General features: G+C 42.0%; 1 protein-coding gene across 1 annotated transcript; it reads left to right on the top strand.

Annotated features, from left to right (window-relative positions):
* Nucleotides 1–351: 351 nt before the first annotated feature.
* On the top strand, nt 352–19,003 carry inhbb (inhibin subunit beta B). The gene is made up of 2 exons (XM_041807385.1): nt 352–1,240; nt 17,381–19,003. The coding sequence occupies exons 1-2, from the start codon at nt 862–864 to the stop codon at nt 18,205–18,207; spliced, it is 1,206 nt and encodes a 401-aa protein (XP_041663319.1). The 5' UTR covers nt 352–861; the 3' UTR covers nt 18,208–19,003.
* The last annotated feature ends 2,219 nt before the right edge of the window (nt 19,004–21,222 follow it).

Raw genomic sequence — 21,222 nt, 5'->3', positions numbered from 1 at the left:
CTCCTGCTGTGATCAGCCTGACCTGATCTAAGTTCTCCAAACTAAACCCTCTCCTCTCCCTGGTCTCGTCTCTCTAAGTTTGAGTGTTCACGTTATATTTGCGTCTTTGAGTCAAATAAAACACGCCTTTAGGCTAGAATTATGCAACCTCTGCGGGGCCGGCGTGTTGTTACCATAATAAAACCTTGTTTCATCCGTGCAGTCGTGGCTCTGAGACGTAGTAGTCAATAATCCCCCGCGTCCAGTTGGTGGAAATCCCCACGTGGTTTGACTCCTGTATAAAAACTTTGGGTGTGCATCTTGAGCCCTCGTTCTGTTGTCGTGATTGCAAAAGGCACAGAGGGTCTTCAGTGAGCCGTGGGCAGCATCTTGCAGGACGCACGGAGCTGTTCATGAACTACACGGGACACGGCAGCCAGCAGCAGCAGCAGCAGGCGCAGACACAAAAGACGCACCGAGACTCACTGTGTTTTCATCTTTGGGGCCTGCAGTTGTAAAAGTTCCTGCATGTTTTATTTTGAATGGGACAGAAGGCGCTTGGACACTGGAGGAGGGTTCATTCACAGTTTGTTTGGCTAGATTACACGACTGACAGAACAGAAGCGCGTCAACAATCCACACTCCCGAGTGCGCTTCACAATAACAGAGATGATTTTGGGCAGAGAAAAGAAGCATTGTTGGATAACAAGCTGAATGCATAATGACTGGAGTTAATTAGCCTCGTATGTTTGGGAATACAAAGATCTCACTGGCTTCTCTGGATATCTTCAGACGTCTCACTTTTTGGAGCACAAGTGGAATTATTTTTAATTTTATCCTCGTCTTGTCCAGGATCCTGACTGTAACACTAACTTGGTCAAAATGAGCCGATACAGCCTGGCTTTGTCCTGTTTGCTGGCGTGCGTCCTCTCCAGCACGGTGACCGGCACAGACTCTCAGAGCTCGCCCCAGGAGTCGTGCGCGTCCTGCGGGCTGAGGACGCCCGACCAGTCCGAGCGGGTGAACATAGACTTCGTGGAGGCGGTGAAGAGGCACATACTGAACCGGCTGCAGATGAGGGAGAGACCCAACATCACCCACCCCATCCCCAAAGCCGCGATGGTGACGGCGCTGAGGAGGCTGCACGCCGGGAAAGTGCGAGAGGACGGCAGGGTAGAGATCCCCAGCTTTGAAGGGCAGGCTGCGTACAACAACGAGGTTCAAGCAGAGACCTCGGAGATTATCAGCTTCGCCGAGTCAGGTAATAATCAATAATGCAACGCATGCATCTAAACCGACCTCCACGTGAACCCTTTTACCTCCTGACTTTATGAGGCAGGCAGCCCAGGTGACTTCATCACCTCAAATCATGGATGAAATTTCATTCTGCAGAGCATAACATTATCTCTGCTTTCAAAAGGGCCATAAACTAATAGCCAGGGGTGGTTCTGGTCATTTGGAGGCCCTGGGCAAACACTAACATAGGGCCCTTCTCTATTTTACTGAAGAGTCACAGGAAAACATTCGGGAGCACCTCTTTACTGTTGAGAAATCCACATTACTACAGGGCATACCTCAATGCCAGTAAGCAGTATTTACTCATCACTACTTAAATGAGTAACAATATGACTCAAAGCCTACATCACAACAGTTTTATCATTTCTCACGATTTACCTCATAGAAGCGTCAGTTTATGCTCCATATTGGTGCAACAATTGTTCTTTTGCCAAAATTCCTACATTTTCCATTATTGCATACCATTTTACCACAAAGTAACCCATCTCTTCATAGTTTGAGAAGTCTTTTAGGGTCTGATATGAAGACTTTTAGGGGCTTTATAAAGGGCTTGGACCTACTGTCAGAGTCAGGGATCCTCCTCAGGGACCATCAAACTCTATTTTGATGATTTTTATTCACTTTTGGCCCCTTATTAGAAAATTTAGATGTGTTTCACTTTATTTGAAGCACACCTTTGCAACTTGATATATGAGACTCCAGGCAAGCCTAGCTCTTCCTGATGCTTCTGGCTCCTCACAGATGCAAAATCATGCACTCAGTGCAGCCCATGTCAGCATAATGTCACATCATGATAGGGCTGGGTAAAATGTCAAGTTTTTAACCTCTGATGTCTTTCTGGAGGGGTTTGTGTCCCATCTTTGAAAGATTTTGCTGTTACATATGTATTTATTTCATCTAACCGCCTAAGAATATTATGGATGGGTCCCTATGACACCCTATGCAAATGCCATTCATGATCAAGCTTTACACAAGTTTTATAGAAATGTATGGTGTTTGCCGTCTTGGGTGGGTCAAAAATGGCCCGGAGGTGCCACGATCATAACTATGACCACATTTATTCTGCTAAATCGGATTCTAAATGAGGTGTAATTTTATCATAGTGAGGCGTATTCACTATGAATTACAAAAAGAAGTTTAAAAATCGCAGTAATGATGAAGTAAAGTTGGCAATAAAGCTCTAACACAGAACTGGATGATAAAATACATAAAAGGACAAACAAGATAGGGTCAAATTTGAACGATGAAGACTCAAAGTGTGATTATTTGATGCCATCAGGAAAAAAATGTATGGTTTTGTTGTGATCATGTCATTAAAATTCTCTTGGTTCAATATTCTTCAACAATATTGTTCTATTTAGCTCAATCAAGAGGAATTTTGATGATGTAGTAATGCATATTGGCCATAAATCTATTTGAAATTGTGCAGTTTATGCTGGCATGCTTTAAGACTGAACAGAAGAACTAATCTGACCCACAAGGACAAAGTCAAATGTTGAAAGCAGAAGGGTTAAGATTGGATGATTTCAGGAATATTGGGGGTATTTTGTATTTCTGGGTTCTGGTAGTCCTTTTCCCTTTAACTTTAAGAAAAAGTCCAACAACAACCTGTGAAGCTGTTACCTATCCATCTCAGGATAAAGAAAGGTTTTATTTCTTAAATTGGTCCAAAACCTTTTCTTCCAGTAACTTTTGGATGACTGGGACTGGAAAAGCACTGATTAAAGCTTCATTGGTTTTCATGCTTTAAATGAGTGTTGGAAATCAAAGTTAATTTAACTTTCTAAATCGAGGTGAGGCGAGGTTAACATAAACGTTTAAAAGAGATAAGCAGGCTTTCTTTGATAGCTGTCAGAGAACAAAAAGCTAAAACTCATAGAGACCCATAGTGTTCATGAGCATTTTTGTGGTTGATGAAGGGTCTGCAGACATGAAGAGGTTAGGAAGCACTTTTTGGATCATGCAGGGCATAAACAAAGGATTCCTGTGACAAGGCTGATCATTTTCTACGTAGTATAAGCCTTTTGAGTAGGGCTGCAGGATACTGGTATCTGATGTTAGCTTAAAAATTTGAGAAACTATCGGCCAATATGAGAACTTTTGCAAATATTTGAAACTGATATAACAGCTATAGGTCTCTGCTGCCGGGTTTCCCAACCACATGAGCCCCCATAAAAAGAAAAGAGTGACACATTGCTGTCAAAAATCAACATGGATTGACTTATGCATGTTTGTCTCTAAAAGACATAAACTACTTGATAACAGTCTTAACATGGTTTTAGTCAATATGTGCAAATCTAATTTTGGCAGAGAAGACAAAGCCTCACCCTCGGTGAGATCTTTGGCAACCTGGACCCCAGGTTGGGACCAATGCTCTATTGGCTATAGATATCAGCCAACTGCTGTAAACACTGGTTGTACATACACATGCATTTAAGGAGTTCAGGTTAAAACTGTAAAGTTGGTTTTGAAGAAGTTTTAGGTCTGAACTATAAGTATATATCCGTATCAAAAACAGCTTCTGCCAATGGGAATTTGGAAATGCTGTTTAGTCTTTGTGTTCTTGTCGCTATGATCATAGCCACAGCCAAAATTATGTTGAAATCATGCCAAATTTGATCCTAAAAGGTCTGAAGTACATTTATATATGAATGTGTAAATTAATATCTGCTAAGAGGAATGGGCTCTCTGCACGATTTACTTCCGCATTCAGCATTAGGTGGCTCCCAAACTTCCGGTAAGCCGATTGAGTTACCAAAGCTGACTGTGGAAGACGAGTAAATTTAGCTGAAGATGTACATTGAAGCACACAGCAATGAAGTCCAGAAGTGCTATTAACCCGTTTTCAGCATGTTTGGATGACATTATGATAAAGAGTAGGCACAAACAACAATCAAAACAAACAAACAAAAAAAAAACTGACGAATAAAGGCAGTATAGGACGGTTTAGATTTCATTTTTGCTTAGCACGTATTGTTGGGCGGAGGTTGTAAAGTGGCCTTATTTTTTTCACCGTCACACCCTGCCGTGCATTGAGCCTATTTAGGAATGTCATCAAATTGGATACAAGCCAGAATTCAACATCATGCATCCCTACTTTTATGCACAGTCCCAATCAGCCAAAGTTATGTTCCGTTTTGGGTGGATGTGACAGCATAAAAACAAACCAAACTATAAAAATAAGAACCAAAAACAAGTATTTTTCACACATTTTGTTGCCAGTGATCACCAACAAAGGCTGGTTATTTCATTTAGCTGGTATCACAGCTTGGGCTTAGAGATAAAGGTTTCTATTTTCATTAATCAGCTGAGAAAATCAACCATTTATTGTTTAGCTGTCCCATTCAACCTTCCGGACCAATGACTCTTAATTCACCCTACATTGCTGTATTTTTAAACAAGCTAAAAGCTAACCAGATATGATTTTTGGTCCATATGGCCCAGCCTAAATCATGGTTCTCGTTTCCAGTAGCTGGTGTTAAATCCTGTTGTTTTAGTTGGATGAAAATGAACAAGAAACTAAACTCAGAGTCCTTAAATTACCCCTATGTGTGTTGTCTATGGGATAAAAGGAACCTCTGAATCCAATTTCATCACTAAAGCCGCGCTCACACTCAATACTCCAATGTATAAAGCCCTCTTTTAAATACACACAAAAGTGCCTCAATTGGCCATTTATCCCTTCCTCTAAGAATGTGTATCTAACTAATTCTCACAAGTCCAAAGAGAACACCCTTTCCTCTCTCTCTGCCTCTCTCTCTCTCACACATACCCCCCCTTCCCTTCACACACATACACCTAAAAATCATACAGTCTCGACAGAATCTAATAATTGTCAGTTAGCGCTGTGAGAACGACGTCTTTAACACAAACTGTTAGTTTAACAAAAAGAAAACATACAATTAAAGACGCTGAAATAGGACGTCTCTAGCACATCCACACTCATACCATCCTGTATTTTCCCATTGGCTCTGCCACTACAATTAGCCTGAATGGGGTTCCACCTTCCAATGGGAATGATCTGAGCGCGCTCATGACAAGGGAACAAAAGCCAGGCAATTATTATAAGAGCTCGATGTGTTCTCGCTGAACGCAACATGTCAACGTTACGCAGGGTTAAAAGCAGAGAAAACAAAAGAAATCAGAATAATGCATGAGACATTTGAGTTTGTGCGGGGGAGTTTAGTGAGGAGGGATACGGGGGAGGATGTTGTGGGTATGCCCATATTGCAGGGTTGTAAAGAATGTTTTTGTCCATCCAAAGTTTCGCTGGGCTCTCTTTGCTTCTTCTTCTACTTCTGTTTTTTCCCCCTCGTTCTATTCTTCCTCGCACCTTTGAGCCTTTGTGTGGCATTGTACCATGGAGCTGGCTCGGGTCCCTGCTCCCTAGACCCCGTCTGCCTCCTGGCCAGCTGGCTCACGCCCCCCTCTAGATCGGATGCTGCCAGCCAGGGGGCATGGCTCGAAGGCAAGGTCTCCAGAAAGCTCTGAAGCCAGGGGAGCTTGTCCCCCAAGCATGAGGGAGCCTGAATTGTTGTTGTCACAGTTTAGGAGAAGGCGGGTTTAGGGGGCGAGGTTGGCATATGTTTAGCCAACAGAGAGCCAGGATAAATGGATGTGGATAGATGCTGATGTCTCAGGCCAGAGATAAACTTGCTGTAAACTAGTGCATGCAGGATGGCTGCCACGGGCACCATGGGTTGTGTCCTGATAGGAAGGTTGAGCAATGATTTACAAATACTCAGTCATTAATTATTAAAAAGTTTTAATGCACAATTAAATAATAATCTTCCATTGTTTTTTCAAGCGCCTGGTTGTACCATGAGATTAAACCTTTAATATGTAGAATTCTGCTCTGAAATGTATATTATTTTGATAATCACTTATCTTTTATATATTTTGTAGAAGAGTTCTTACATTACCTTAAATAATCCAACAGTTTTAAAACCAGTTATTTTCTTAACTTTTGTAGTGGGGCTAGTCTAGTTATGGAGGCTGTCATTTAACTTATCATTTAATGCAGGGGTGTCCAGACTTTTTCCACCAAGGGCCACTTAAAGAAAACAGTGCAGATAGTGGGGTCATGTTCATATACCTCACTTTTATGATTCTGAAGTCAGTAAATCCAGTCTTATTTTGGTTAAAGATGTGCTATTACATATTTAACCTTTTAAAGACAAGTTTATATTGGTCTCAGAGATCCCCAAAACATGGCTGTAAAGTTTGTTGCTGAAAAAACACTCCACTATAGGATTTTTGTATGTCTAAAAAAACCCTCTGTTTCAGCCCTGCTCAGAACGAGCCGTTTCTGTGTCTGTGGCTTTAAATGTTAATGAGCTGTCTGACTTCGCCCCTCACAAGAAATTGATGTGGCTCTCCTCATCCTGATCAGGAGAGGAGGGCGGAACTTTCTTCCAAGCAGGGAGGGCCAACCGAACCTGGGGGCAGTGTTAACTCCCCACATGACATCATGGGGAGAAAGTCTGAGCTTTAGCACACATTTTCTGAATTGCATAATATGTCCCCTTTAAGGGGCCAGTCAGATTTCAGGGTAGCCCTGGTTGGCCTTGGCTATCACTGGCTCCTCCCTGGTCAGAATGAGAGTGAGGCTCCATGAACCAGAGAATTTACAGTTACTTTGTGTCTCTTAACTCAACAAGTAGGCTAAGAAGAACTGTGTCCACTAGAGGCTGTCTGCAGAAGCAATGGAAGTCACATACATACCCCATCAGTCAGTTTAAACATATTTATAGCCTAGTTCAAAGAATGATTTTGGCCACAATAGTTGGTGTGTTTACAGGCTCACACCATATGGGGGGTAAGTTTTTGGTCCAAATAAGGATATTGACTTATGCATAAGAAAAGGCATGGCAAGCTGGCACATTCCAGCAGCTTGTTGTCAGGCTTTGGACCACCCTCAGGTCTATAAGTAAAAATAAGAGGGTGGCAGTGCTCAATCTTTTAGCTGTTAATGGCCATTTGCATTATGTGGTTGCATCAGAAAAGATACATCCTGGTTCATCTTCCAGATTATTTGGATGTTAGTAATTTTGCAATTGCACACCTATAGCTGATAGACAAAATCAACAACTAAATGTATCTAAATGACATTATTATAGCCTCACAGCCACAAACATGTCTCTAAAACCAGCCAGAAAGAATGAGTTCTGTTCAGAGGTCGAGGTATAAACTTTTCTGTTTTCAACAGCTGCTGCAACAACAAGATCTACAGATGCTTTAGGCTAAAAGTCACCAGTTAACTCAGTCACTTTTAAAACCGTAACACCAGGATCATTACGTTAATGCACTGAGGAAAGCATTGGAGAAACAGTGCTTCAGCCATGTTTGTAGTTTACATCAGGCAGATGCATACGGCCAGGCTTTCTTGTGTTCCCTCCTCCAGTTACATCCATCACACAGTCATGTATATTTACTGTTAGGGTCATGACGCAGCAGGGGCTCAAGGTTAAACAGCGGTGTATCTCCAGCCTCAGTTCACCTCATGTCCCCTCAGCAGCAACTACGTGCTTGACAGCCAGGGAGCCAGCTTATCTCTGGTTGCGGTAGTGCAGAAGTTTGAGGTCTGCCAAGCGTCCCCGGGCAGGTGAGGAGGACGATGCCAATCTCCCTTCTCCCCTGACATGCTCCCGTGGGTCCCTGCTGGGGGATTCGGTGTCCCGTATCCACAGGAGCGGAGCGGGGAAAGAGGGGAGGGTGACAGAGAAAGAGAGGCGTAGATGACAAAGTTTGGATCTGCATTTCTTGATTGCTCACTATAGCCGTTCAGACCCAGTGAACTCATAGCGAGTGGTCCAAGAGTTAAGACTTCATTATGGGAGGTCATTAACTCCAGTCCGGTTCCTCCAGAGGATCGGGTTGGCAGGTTTACTTCAGGACACAAGTCTTTCATGAGGATCTGTCAGTCATGGCCATCCTGGATGAGCTCCAGACATTTTCCACATTCACTGTTTCAGTCCTCAGTGGCTCCTGGCTCTGACTCTGTTTGGCTTGTGATCTTATAAATGATTTATGCAACTTTATTAAAAATGGTCTTATTTTAAAGCTTGAACAACAGCACCCCAGCAGCTTAAGCCTCCGTCCAATAGTCCATCGACCTGCCTCCATCCTCTCCCTCCCTCCCTCCTTGGTCTTTGTGGAATTCTTGGAGTGCTGAGACTTTCGGGCCTGATGGATGGCTGCTGCACTCGGCACGCACGCCTCTCTCTGTTCATGTCAGAACCACAAACGCTCAGAGCCGCACCCCTTGTCCTTCCACGGCGTGTGGTCTTGTCGACGGCTGATTTGAGTAATGAGCTCAGGAGCTGCCTTCTTCCATCCCTTCTCCCCTGACTTGGTGGCGCAGGTGGGGACACGCTGAAGCAGCTCCTTATCCACAGCAGCCCACCCAGGTGTCCTGGCTGCCGATACTCTAGAACAGCTTTTCCATTGCGGGGTCAGGCGAGGCGTGTCGGGGCCAGCTTCAAATTGTTTGAAACACCATGGATGTATGGAAAAATGTGTGTCTCCGACGGACCTTAGTATGAATAAGTGATGTGGTACTGATGTCTCTGTAAGCTCTTGAAGCTGTCTGATCAATTTGTCAAATGAAGCATGTAGACTGCTGAAGAGATGACAGTCTTTCCTAGTGAAAACGACATTTATCTCTGTTTTCCATTCATCAATCTTTCAGCACTACTAAAGAAAATGTAGTTGAAATTTCCTTTTTAACACTTGACTCAGCAGTCTACTCAAGGACCATAGCAACATCCAGATTTGTGTATATTAATTTAAATCCATTGTAGGCTGATTTTTTATGGGTATTTTACCAAGCACCTGGAGACATTGCTGTCTTTCTCCTCTGCTCTTCATTGATCTGCAACAGATACTAATGCATTTAAGGGCATGCTAAAGGGATTTATGGAAACATTATTACCAACCAGTGGATTAAACAGTTCCCTTTTTTGTTACTGTGATTAAGTGCAGAGCAGTGGAACACAGCAGGCAATGAGTGCCACTCCAGTAGCAATTAAACAATCTCCTGCTATTTCCTGCACGTCTGTGCAGAGGCATCGTCATGTTTCTAAGTGCTTTAGAGCATAACCACTGGGAATCAATCTTAAAATAGCATCTTATATCTCTGTATCATGGTTTTGCTTGTAACCAGTAGCAACCGCTGCCTCTATTGGATTGCCCACTGCTGCATGGGCTCTCTTTCTCTCCACAAGTGATAGCTAGAACAACTTCATGTGTTGTTTCAGTTAGGGATGCACAATATCGGATTTTGCCAATATCCAATATGCCAATATACAGATTAATTTTAGCCAATACAATTATTTAAATATGTATTTCAGACCTAAAACTTTAGTCCTTTGAATGAATTTTAATGTATGAGGATGGACAAAAAACAAACTTGAGTACTTCAAACACACTTTGAAGTTAAAAGATTGAAATTGTACAAAGAACAAGACCTTTACTGGCACAGGTCTGTTGGTCCAGCCTAAAATGTAACAAACTTATTAGTACAAATGGAAATAATTTACAGTGAATATATGTTGATATCCACAGCCAAAATATAAGTTTTAAATATGGGCAGAAATTTTTATATCTGCCCATGCCAATAACTGCCTTTTTAAGGTGACATCTGCTGATACCAATATCAGGCTGATAATACAGTGCATCCCTGGTTTTAGTCATAACTTTGATTTCAGTATTACTGAACAGAAAAAATATCGTTTTTTGTTTTGTTTGACATTGTACTGGTCAGATTCTGAGTGTGTTATGAGGTGAATCTTCATGTTGAAATGCTTTTTGGTTTGGCGCTGACTGTTTTGGCCAGAAGAATGGCCAGACAATCAGTGTCAAAGAGGCAGCTGATGGGTCTAGGATTAGGTTTAAACAACTGTAAGCCTATAAATATGTCAGCCAGTGAAGAGATGGCATCTAAGCAGCTGTAGTGGCGATTTTAACAGATCTGGACTGAATCTGGCTTTGAGAAGAGTATGCACATACTAAGGCATATGTTTTGTGTCTCTGATTGGTCCAGAATGAATGTTACAGCATTTCTTCTCTGCTTTTCCAAAAACCATCTATGGGGTGATGCTCTGATTTGAAATATAACCCATGCCATAGATATGTCAGATATATCATTTGAACCCTGTGGTATCCAAGAACTATCAATAAATGCTAGATGGCATAGTCAAAGTTTGACTTTTAACTTACGAACATGCAAGACAATACAAAGCCCGCGATCCTCTGAGTTACAACTATCAAAGTAAACTGCAACAATACTACTTTATATATATTTAATATGGTAAATCTACTTTAGGAGCTTACACTAATTGGAAATAGAGGAAATGTGGAAAACTCTGCTCTTGGTAAGAGTAATGTGACATGAACGACCTTGAGGTGAGACTGGTTCCGGCTCCGGCTTCCACTTCCCGTCCAACAGTCGAGGCCGCCCCATTGCAGAGGTCTGCAGCCATATCCTCTTGGATGGTTTTCATGTTACTACTGTGGTATTCTTGTCTTAAATCACAGCTCTGCACTTATATTTTCCCATCCATCTACTGTCTTCGGTTGATTTGGAAACAAGTATACCCCAGCAATAAAAACAATAGTCTAAGGTATCCCAAATCAAGAAATGTCTGAAAATTAAGTACTGCAAGCAGACGCTTGCCCTCTGTCTAAATTGCACAGATACATTGGTTGTTTGCAGGTACCAAAAAGATTTCTGAAGTGCCAGTACGTGCTGACATGTGACTTTGATTGAACCACATCAGCTCTCTTTGTTTTTAGAGCTTTAGTTGTTTTTAAAAAAAAAAAATCACAGAAGTTTTTTCCTTTTTTTTCCAAAGTTCTTGTACTTTTGCATGCTACTGATTATCAGAATCCCAGATTTTTAAAACACTTATCAAAATATATGAGAAAAATTTTCAGTCGTAGTAAGCAGTGTGCTGAGCAAGGTCTTCATGATGCCAGGGTTGGGGTTGCCAACTTTTCCAGCTCCTCTAAAGGCCCTCTTAGGCCAGATGTGATATCTCATCCCTCCAGCCAGATATTACAGATAGTACAAGTCTAGAAACATCCAAAGAGAGCTCTGTGTTACTAGATGCGAAGAGCATATTTCAGTGCTATAAATCCAGATTGGCATTTACAAATATTGGCTTTATAGATGATGCATCTACTCATCCAAGCAGTTTAAATGGATTTGTTGCCATTCACCTTTAACACGAAGCCAAATACATTTAATCTAATCAAATATAGTAAGCTTTAATTATTCTGGAGATCCTTTCTGCCATGTTGTCAGACTGCTGATTAATAATCTCCCTGCAGTGACAAAAGTACTTTTAGTCAGTGTACCCTCATCAGGTCCATACATATGGAAAATGTGTTGCCTCTACTTTGCTTGAATGCTGCCAACTAAATCAAACTATTCAAACAATTCTATAGTGTTTGACTAGAGATGCCCCAATAGATCAGTACGTGTCATTATCAGCTGATTGGCATTAAAAATGCATTATCAATGAGAAAATTAAATAAATGTAGTTATTTGGGGTTGAGATTTGCTTTCTTAGCCATTTAAATAATTGTGTTAGTTGTGTAATGCAGTTATATGTATATATATATAGAGAGAGAGAGTGCTTAACAAATGTATTAGACAACCTGTCATGTTTGTCTCAGAGACCATCCAGCATCATGAAGCGCATTTTCAGTGAGCTCTCCATGTTTTACCATTTTGAACAGGAATAAGGAATTTCAAACTGAGTTCACCTTTTTATACCCAAATTTGAGCCGGCTCACTGGGCTTCTCTGAGAAGTCAGAAATTAATCTAGCACTAGCACTAACAACCACTAAAACTCATTTTTCTGTTCAGGAATGCAAGTAAATAACTATAATTTGACATATTAATCAAGAAATAATAATGTGCTTTACCATTTTTTCAGGCTTTTTGTAAATCATTACATTTGAAAATTCATGGATAACAATAATAATTATATTTTAGCATTGAAAATATCATTTGGGTGAAAGAGCTTCTATATATTGGTGTATTAACCATTGCAGAAACATAAAAAATGATTTTGGCAATTACCAATGCTGTTAATTAAGGGCAGCTGTGGCATAAACCTTACTTTGGGTGGTGGTCTAATAAATTTGTTAAGCACTGTATATAATGTCATCATAACAGTTTTGTAATTACATAAGCTGTGTCTTTGGTTTTTGACTTTATTGGCCTCCAGAGGCTACCAAAGTCCAGAGAGAAGCAGCGACGCAGTAAAGTAGTAGACGGTAGTCAGCTAATGTTAGCTTTCTAAGTTCGTTTTTCAGGAGTATTGGAAAAATATTCCTGTAAGTATGGTTATGTTGGACTACTGATGATGTTGTATGTTGAGAAATGTGTCATTTAAGTTTATGTTTTTATATCTAGAAATAATCACAAACATGAAACTAGTTTTCGTTAGCCCATAAATGGGATTTTCCATTATGTGTTAGCATCAAGCTAACTGACCTTTCCTGACTTCTGCAAGATGAATTCAGATATTATTCAAACCAAACAGAGAATCATGTAAGAACTTCTAACACAGTTTGGTTACAGTGAAAATACTTTTCTAACTCTATGTAGTGACAGGCTCTGTTCTCTGTTGTTTTACACTTTTACAGGTGCCTTTATGTGAGTTCACAATAAACGGCCAAACTAAGAAAAAACGGTCTGTCATTTCACAAAGAACTGTTTATCTATCAGCCAAACTAAACCAGAGAGGGCAGAATATTGTGTTATTCAGTTGTCCTTAGATTAGGATATTTGTTGATTTACCCCTTGATAAATTAAATTAGTAAAGTATGTCGTTGACTGAATAAGGATGACTTTTGTGCTCCTTTTATTAGGTTACACTGCCACCTGTAGGAGGTCTAAGTGCATTGCAAAAAGTTGGACTAACCAACTACTGAACCAGCTTAGAAAATAAATAAATAACACAAAATATGATGTTATTAGGCGATATCTCTCAGAGATTAGATTTGCCACAGGAACTGGCAGTAAAGAAAGCATCTCTACTTTTGACCCCAACATATTCAAAAATAGGCCCAAATTACACAACAGAATTTTCATTCCTTATCAGGTTTGATTTACTAATATTTATAGCAATACTAATACTTCACTACTTCCCTGACTTTTTAACCCTCCCATTAGCCTGCTGGTTGTTGAGATTCCCTCTTTTCTGAGTTTGAAGCTGTCGAGGCAAGTAAGATCTCTGAATGAGGTGAGGCTGTTCAGCTGATTCCTTTATGTAATTCAGATGGATTTCAATATGTACTCACCATACACTTGATACTTTACCCACAGGCTTTGGTATTGAGACTTGATGTATTGCTTTCGATGGGGTGGGGTGTGTGAGTGCATAGATGGATGCAGAAGTGTGTTAGATCCCAGCTGACATGTTTGAGTGAAGAGCTGGTCTGAACAGGTTTCTGAATGAATGTAAAGCCGTGCTTTACAGGAGGAAGAGGCATGAGGCGCCTTAAAGAGGAGGGGGCCGTCTTTGGTGGCCACCTGTTGACACTGACACACATTAATCAGTCGGCAAACAAAGTAATTTAGCCGCTTTCAAAGGCACTGCTCTGCTTGAGCACATTGTACCAAATCTCCTGAAATAGAAACCTTTCAAGTTACCTCGGGGTAATTTGGAAGACATCATTAGGCTTAGAAAAAAAAATACTGCCAGGGAGAGCCCATCGCCACCCGAAGACTCCCGGGATCTCTTCATTGTGCTGCTGCAGAAAGTAGCCAGTGTCATGTAAATGGCTTTTATTTTTGCCTCATCATGCTTTTTGCTGGAAAGCCACGCGTTTCAATGGCGGGCTGCAGCGCGGCTGTCTCCCAGTGCCTCACAGCGGGCTTTGTGCTGTCACTCTTAGGGTGCTCACACTTGGGAGGGGGGAAAGGGAGGGGTGGGGTAGGGTAGGGGTGGGGTTTCTTCTTAAGGGGGGGGGTTTGCAAAAACAGTGAACTCAATGAACCCCCCCCAGAAGCCTTGGCCATGTCTGCCAACCCTCCCACCTATCCCACTTGCATCCTTCCTCCATTCCTTGGTCTTCCTCTTCTCTGTTCTCCTCCCTTCTCTCCCTCCCTTTCTCTCCCCACCTCTCTGTCTCTTTTCTGGCTCCTGTCACTTACAAAGCTGGACCTGAGGCCAACTGGGCCTGATCCCAGAACTGGCCTGTCACAGCTGGCCTATCAGGAGCTGCCACAGAGGTCAGCTGACACAGTGATTGAGGGTGAACTGAGAAAACACCGGGGAAAACAGCCCTTTAAAGACAGAGCTGTGCCCTTTGTTTGGAGGCTTTCTGCTTTTTATGGGAGTGCATGCTGTGTTTGTGTTTAAGACGGGAAACAATCTTAAGCCTTTTTGTGTATTTCACAAAAAAGGAGTTGAACAAGGTCCACTTAGTGGCTATGTTTCATTTTTCTCTCATGGCCTTTAGTGTAGTCTAAAGGCCAAGAAGCGTGCTCTGCTGCTCAGTTATTAAGTGACTTGTTAATCTGAAATAAACACAAAATACCTGTGCTCTAAAGCACCCGGGGAAGAGACCCATAATCCCAAATATGTCTTTACTGATGAGTTTCATAAGTTACCTAATCATGCCATCCCCCAACCCAGCTATTTATGCTCAGTGCTACCAGAACATCACCATGGTTGCCAAATGGGAACCTCCCTACACCAGCATCCCAGAACCATCTTCCTCTATGCTAGCTCTCACAGTCCAACTCTCCAACACATAGACCTCCTTTATCTTACCTACTCCTCCACATGGCCATAACAGCTCAAATAGCATAGCCACCTCCATCGGACCTTGCGCCCAAACATGCAAACTGCAGGTAGTGACAACTCTGATACCAACTACCCTACCACATTAATTGCCGCCACAAACAAAATGCAGTTATCCCTGGTTTCAAGACATGAAAGAGCTGCAGCGAGAGAACAAAGAACACAGAAAGACAGGAAAGTTTGAGGAGAGACCTAAAACAGAAAGAAGACGGGGAGAGTAGAGCCAGGTCAAGGTGCCCTGATCTGGGAATTCTGAAACCTTAAGGAAACCATCAGTATTTAATTGTTATCAAAAGAAAACAGAGTAAAACAATATCCACTCAGTGCTTTCCAGAATCTTTGCTCCTCTATCTTAATTTTTGTTTTATTCAAGGACTTGTGGTCTAAGTGTGGAAGATTTTAGTTTATGTGCTTTGTTGGTACAATATGTATTGTTGTTGGCCTATTATAGGGGAAGTTAAATGCCCCTTAGAGATGAAAATGTTACTATTAAGAAGGCTTATACACAGAGGTGTAGTGATGCATGCAGAGGTGCTCTTAGTTTATGTCCCGCATTTTTTCAAGCATCCCCTCAAGGAAAGACAAGCCATCATTTGTTAAAAACAAAGACTTCACGATCATCTTGCATATTTAGACAATCTAAAAGTCGGCCTCTAGTATTTGCATTGTCACTAGACTTCCCTGCTTCAGAAAGAAAGGGTCAATAATGAAATTAACAGCCAAAGAAGAGCAGAGTTTACGATCACCACTGGCCCAGACTTTGAAATAATTCTAAATTTTGAGTTACTTATGCTATATACAGTCCTGTGCATAAGTTTTAGGCATGTAGGGCGCAACCCCGCAACTTAGGGGTGGGACAGACAGAGTCAAGCTGGACACGTCGACGCATGTGGGTGTCACTCATCAGCCCAAGGTCAAGCTCAACAGCATGTCTTTCATCATAACCTTTGGAGGAAAATCCCAGATACTGATGGCAATTTTCAGGACGCTAGGACAACCACAGCTTGACCGGGGGCTTGTGGTAATCCCACTACTTAATGGGACGGTAGGACATCCAGAGCACTACTTGGGTTGTGTCTATCCTCTTTCCTGCCTGATGGTGCCCTCAGGCAGCGTACTTGCTACATCTATTCCTTACTTCAGCCTTAATTTCCGGCCTCAACATGCCTAAAACTTCTGCACAGTACTGTATTGTAGCAATGCTGCATTATACAGCAGTAGACTAGAGCACTCTACTTTTGTTGCATTCACCATCCTATGAGAGGGGTTTAAAAATTGGTATATTCTAAAGAGACTTATAAATAATTGGGCATACTCCTATACTACACTACACCACTGCTTCTTTAAAAGTTAGATCTTGAATCATGCAAACCCTGAAGAGAAAGGTTTTTTTTTGCATGAAAAGTGCACGACTCTACAGGCTGCAGAGCTTCATGCTGTATTTGTCGAGGCTAAATTGCAATTTGTATATTGAAATAATTTACCATGCAATGTGAACTCAGTTGGAAAGTTACTATCCGGATTTGAAGACAAATAGTAAATGATGTCTTCTTTAAATCCAAGTTGTGGACAGGTATTCATATAAAGAGTGACTATGTTATTGAATTTTATGTTCAAAGAAAATCTAACGAGAAATCAGAGATCTTTGGTCAGTGTACACAGGAATCCTTTCCCTGGCCCCTGAAGTCTGCAGATTTAAAAAATATCCAAGAGGAACAGAGCCAGTCGTATAGTACAGGGTATACACAGGTATACAGACTTATTTTTTAGTCTCCATACAGTATAACCTAGTATAACTTCTTCTAAATTGTCTCTCTCTTCTTTTGCTGTACATTTAAGAATTACCCTAACCCCCTGAAGCAGCAGAAGTTAAACGACAATGTGCAAATACTAAGCCATTTTTTGAGTGTGGCAAGATGGTCTTACATGTCTTAATCTTTGCTGATAGGCATTCAAAATGTTGGGTTAAGAGTGTAACTGTTTCTCTAGGTACCACTTTCTATATCATCCCTTCTACAATGTTTCTGGTCTTTTTGTAGTAATTATGGTGTCTTGTTGGCCTTTGTCCAAACCTTGGTTTAAATGGGGGCACCTGGACTTGATTTAGGCTTCTTGGTCTGGTTCCCTATAGAAGAGAACTGAAGCCCCCATTTTGACAAAGATTTGGATAACCTAAATAGGGCTGTACATATTGTTTGGACAATGATAAAATTAAATCAATCAATCAGTTCACAAAAAGCGTAATGAGAATCTAACCATTCTTGTTCTCTCTGTCCAACAGATGAGCACACATCCTCCAAGTCTGGTCTCTACTTCCTCGTCTCCAACGAGGGAAACCAGAACCTGTATGTATCCCAGGCTAACCTGTGGCTCTACTTCCGTGTGCTCCCGGCTGGTCCAGAGAAGGGCATCCGGAGGAAGGTAACAGTCAAGATCCACTACCAGGAGGCTGGAGCTGCCAGCAGTGCAGAGGGAGGCCCGGGAGGCGGCGGCGGTGGAGGGGGAACAGGTCGTTGGGTGCTGGTGGAGAAGCGTGTGGATCTGAAACGCAGCGGCTGGCATACTTTCCCTCTCTCTGAGGCGGTACGGGCTGTGTTTGGAAAAGGCAGCCGGCGCCAGGACCTGGAGGTCCACTGTGACGGCTGTGAGACGACAGGCGTTGTTCCCGTGTTGGTGGACCCTGGCGACCCATCCCACCGGCCTTTCTTGGTGGTCCGCGCTCGTCAAGTGGACGGGAAGCATCGTATTCGTAAACGGGGGCTGGAGTGTGATGGCACTAGTGGGGGCCTTTGCTGTCGGCAGCAGTTTTACATTGACTTCCGCCTTATCGGCTGGAACGACTGGATCATTGCACCAGCCGGTTATTACGGCAACTACTGCGAGGGGAGCTGTCCGGCTTACATGGCAGGTGTGCCGGGCTCAGCTTCATCCTTCCACACCGCGGTAGTTAACCAATATCGCATAAGAGGGATGAGCCCAGGCTCGGTCAACTCCTGCTGCATTCCCACCAAGCTCAGTACTATGTCCATGCTCTACTTTGACGATGAGTACAACATCGTAAAGAGGGACGTGCCCAACATGATCGTGGAGGAGTGCGGTTGTGCTTGAGCCCCCGCTGAACTCTCATGAACTTGGAACAATCAGAGAGGCCTTTTGTACAAACAGGACATTGTTGTACGGTACACATATACGATATATCTATACCTACTGTAAGTGCAGGCAGCATGCACACTGGTACAATCAAGCAAGAATCAGTATTGGTCCACGTGTGCATGGGTATGTTTGCAAGCGTGCGTGCGAGTGCATGTATTTATCAGAGTGACATGCTAGCTGTCCGAGTCTTGTCCGGTCAGTAACGAGATGAGAAGGGAATGATAATCACCAAATGATACTTTGCTCTAGTTTGCCATTTCTAGTCAAAAAATAATGGCTCATCATCTCCTCTTGTATGAAGATAACAAGCGCTTAAAGAAAGTGACAGGATCAGCCAATGGCATTATTGGCTTCACCCCCACGCTCCCGACACTGCTCCCCCAAACCCTCTTAAGTACTTTAAGCACATGACAGACTTTTGTTTTTATTAAGCACTGACAATTCATCAGCTTATACAATTCAGAACACCAGCACTTCCCTATATTACGACAACAGACACTGTCTGACTCTCCTCTCCTCTCTGATGGAATTAGACCAGCAGCGCTTAATGCCTTGCAGGATTATACCATCCGAAGAAAGGCAAAAGAAAGTCCTGCTGCTGCTGTTGTTCTTGCTGTCGACTATGGGCCTCCACCTCAACTTCCTGCCTAAGAGTGCTGCAGGCCCTGCTAACATGACAACCAGGTGAAGACAGATGTCATAAGTGCACTTCACTTGTGCACTGGGAGCAACAGAGAGAGAACTGCTTCCTCCTGACCCCCCCCCCCCCCCCCCCCCCCCCCAGCCCCAGTAGAAGTGGGCCCGTGGATGCAGAGACTCTAGTTTTGGCCCGCTGGGTCACCACAGTGCAGTGCAGCACTTGCAGAAACTGAAATGCACACCCTGAATAGCACTTGTATAAAGAAATGCCTTCCAAGGGGTACTGAGTGTCCTGTCCTATCACTAAATAAGTGCCACATGAGCTATGCAATGTATAGTAACCTATAGCCATACTCAACATGCTCTCTTAGACTGAATCGTCTCCATCTTTCTCTCTATCTCCTTCTTTCTCTCTTAAGTCTTCGACTCCTTATAAATACTTGAAATGTAATCTTTCGCCTCCTTTCCAAAGCGAATGATTGTTGACGTTTGCACTGAAAAGTTGCGGGATTAGTGAAACAAAAACTGCCATTGAAAAGTTATTTTTATAGAAGAAAATTGAATTTTGTTTCAAATGTATTTTACCTAATTAATGGAACCAAAGAGGCCAAGATTTTAGCTATTGTACTAAGATGGCAAGGCCATTGAGTTACTGTGTACAATACTGTTTTGATCCTTTGCAATAGGCCTACCACTGTATCAGGGTACGATATACGATTTCATTTCTTTGCTCTATTTTCATTCTCTGTTTTGTACAATAAGCAACACTTCATTTTTCATCTTTAATTCTATTTTTGTTCAGTTTTCTATTTAATAAGAAAGTTATTTTTAGTTCATGTCTAAGAATCATTTAGTCAAATAAATGTCATCTGTACAGTTTATGTAAAATAAAATGTTTTCTTAATTATTTTGTAACTTTACATTCTTTCCCGTGTCGTCTTGTTGAGACTTTGTGTGTTTTTTTCTTGGAGGGAAAAATGGGTTTGGCTCTACTTCTGCCTCCGTAGGGTGTTTTCAATGGTAAAATGTGCTCCTGGCTCATATAAAACAAAAAGGTGGGGCTCAAATAGCTGTGTACTACATGCAAAATGCTTGCACACGCCGATCCTGGTCCATTCTAGTTGAAACATAAAACATTACTCTCTGGCTGTCTGTCACGACTGAGTATCTCTCATATGATGGAGCTGTAAAACAGTAATTACAACTATGATTAACAGCTTCAGTGGAATCCACAGTCGCCGCCAGCATGCAGACCTTCACATACCTGCTTGATCCTTCTTGGCTGCAGCCCCTCTCAACATGTGTGCAGATAATTTTATATTACTCTCTGAAGTTCTGCAGCTGCTTCTACGATGTTAAGGCTGAAGTTTGACATTCAATCAGAGGAGGTAATGTTGATTGAAGATCCTATGGAAGAATTGCTTCACACATCTGTTTCTTAGGTCAGGTGCATCAGAGGGCAAGGTGTCCTGTTAACAGTTGAAAGAAAACTCTCTCACAGTGTCCATCTTGCAAAAAGGGGGTATTTGTGTGCAACATTTCAGCACTAGACCTTGGGTACTAGACTGTTTGCCTGATTAAGGTCTAGTACGGAAACGGTGCAAACAAATACCCGTTTTTGCAAGTTGGACTGTTTGCTGGAGATTTCTTTGAACTGATTGAAGATTCTGTACCAGCAAACCTCTTCTGGGAGGTGAGGCATGACCCCTTCACCTGAACAAATCTGTGATTAAAGGAACTAAAGGGCCAAGTTTAATTGTATTTAAGCTGTAAAGAACTAAGCTCTATTTTGAGTCTCTGTTCGAAAATTACATAACCATTTTAAAAGGGCATATCTCTGCCACTACAAGGACTAGTTCAACAATTAAGGTATCATATTAAAGGGAAGCCTTGTGAGATTTATATATGCAACATTATTAATATTGCACTTGTAATATAAAGCATGCAGCCTTAAGTGCCTCACAAAGACCTGAGAGAGAAAATAATACAGAAATTGTCAACAGTGGATAAAATCTTAGGCAGGGAGGCAGTCAACTTCGGCAGGGAGCAAGTTATAACAAAGAAATGAAAATTTAAATTTAAACAGGTAATAAATAAAATGAGATTCAATAAATTATACATATCAAATATACACTCACTGAGCACTTTATTAGGTACACGTTACTGGACCCCTTTTGCCTTCAGAACTGTCTTAATTCTTCGTGGCACAGTTTCAACAGGGTTTTGGAAACATTCCCCAGAGATTTTGGTCAATATTGACTGAATGTTTCAGCTGAAAACAAGACTGACTAGATCAGATCAAGATCAGACCAGGCAACATTTTTCCAACCT

Source organism: Cheilinus undulatus, linkage group 15 (genome assembly GCF_018320785.1).
Source record: "Cheilinus undulatus linkage group 15, ASM1832078v1, whole genome shotgun sequence".
In the NCBI taxonomy this organism is placed as follows: Eukaryota; Metazoa; Chordata; class Actinopteri; order Labriformes; family Labridae; genus Cheilinus; species Cheilinus undulatus.
This window is presented reverse-complemented; position numbering and strand designations above follow the sequence as displayed.

Bases quoted from the DNA above. Each gene is read 5' to 3' on its own strand.
- inhbb (XM_041807385.1), top strand. From the start codon at position 862: ATGAGCCGATACAGCCTGGCTTTGTCCTGTTTGCTGGCGTGCGTCCTC. The intron at 1,241-17,380 runs GTAATAATCAAT...TCTGTCCAACAG, and splicing joins TATCAGCTTCGCCGAGTCAG to ATGAGCACACATCCTCCAAG.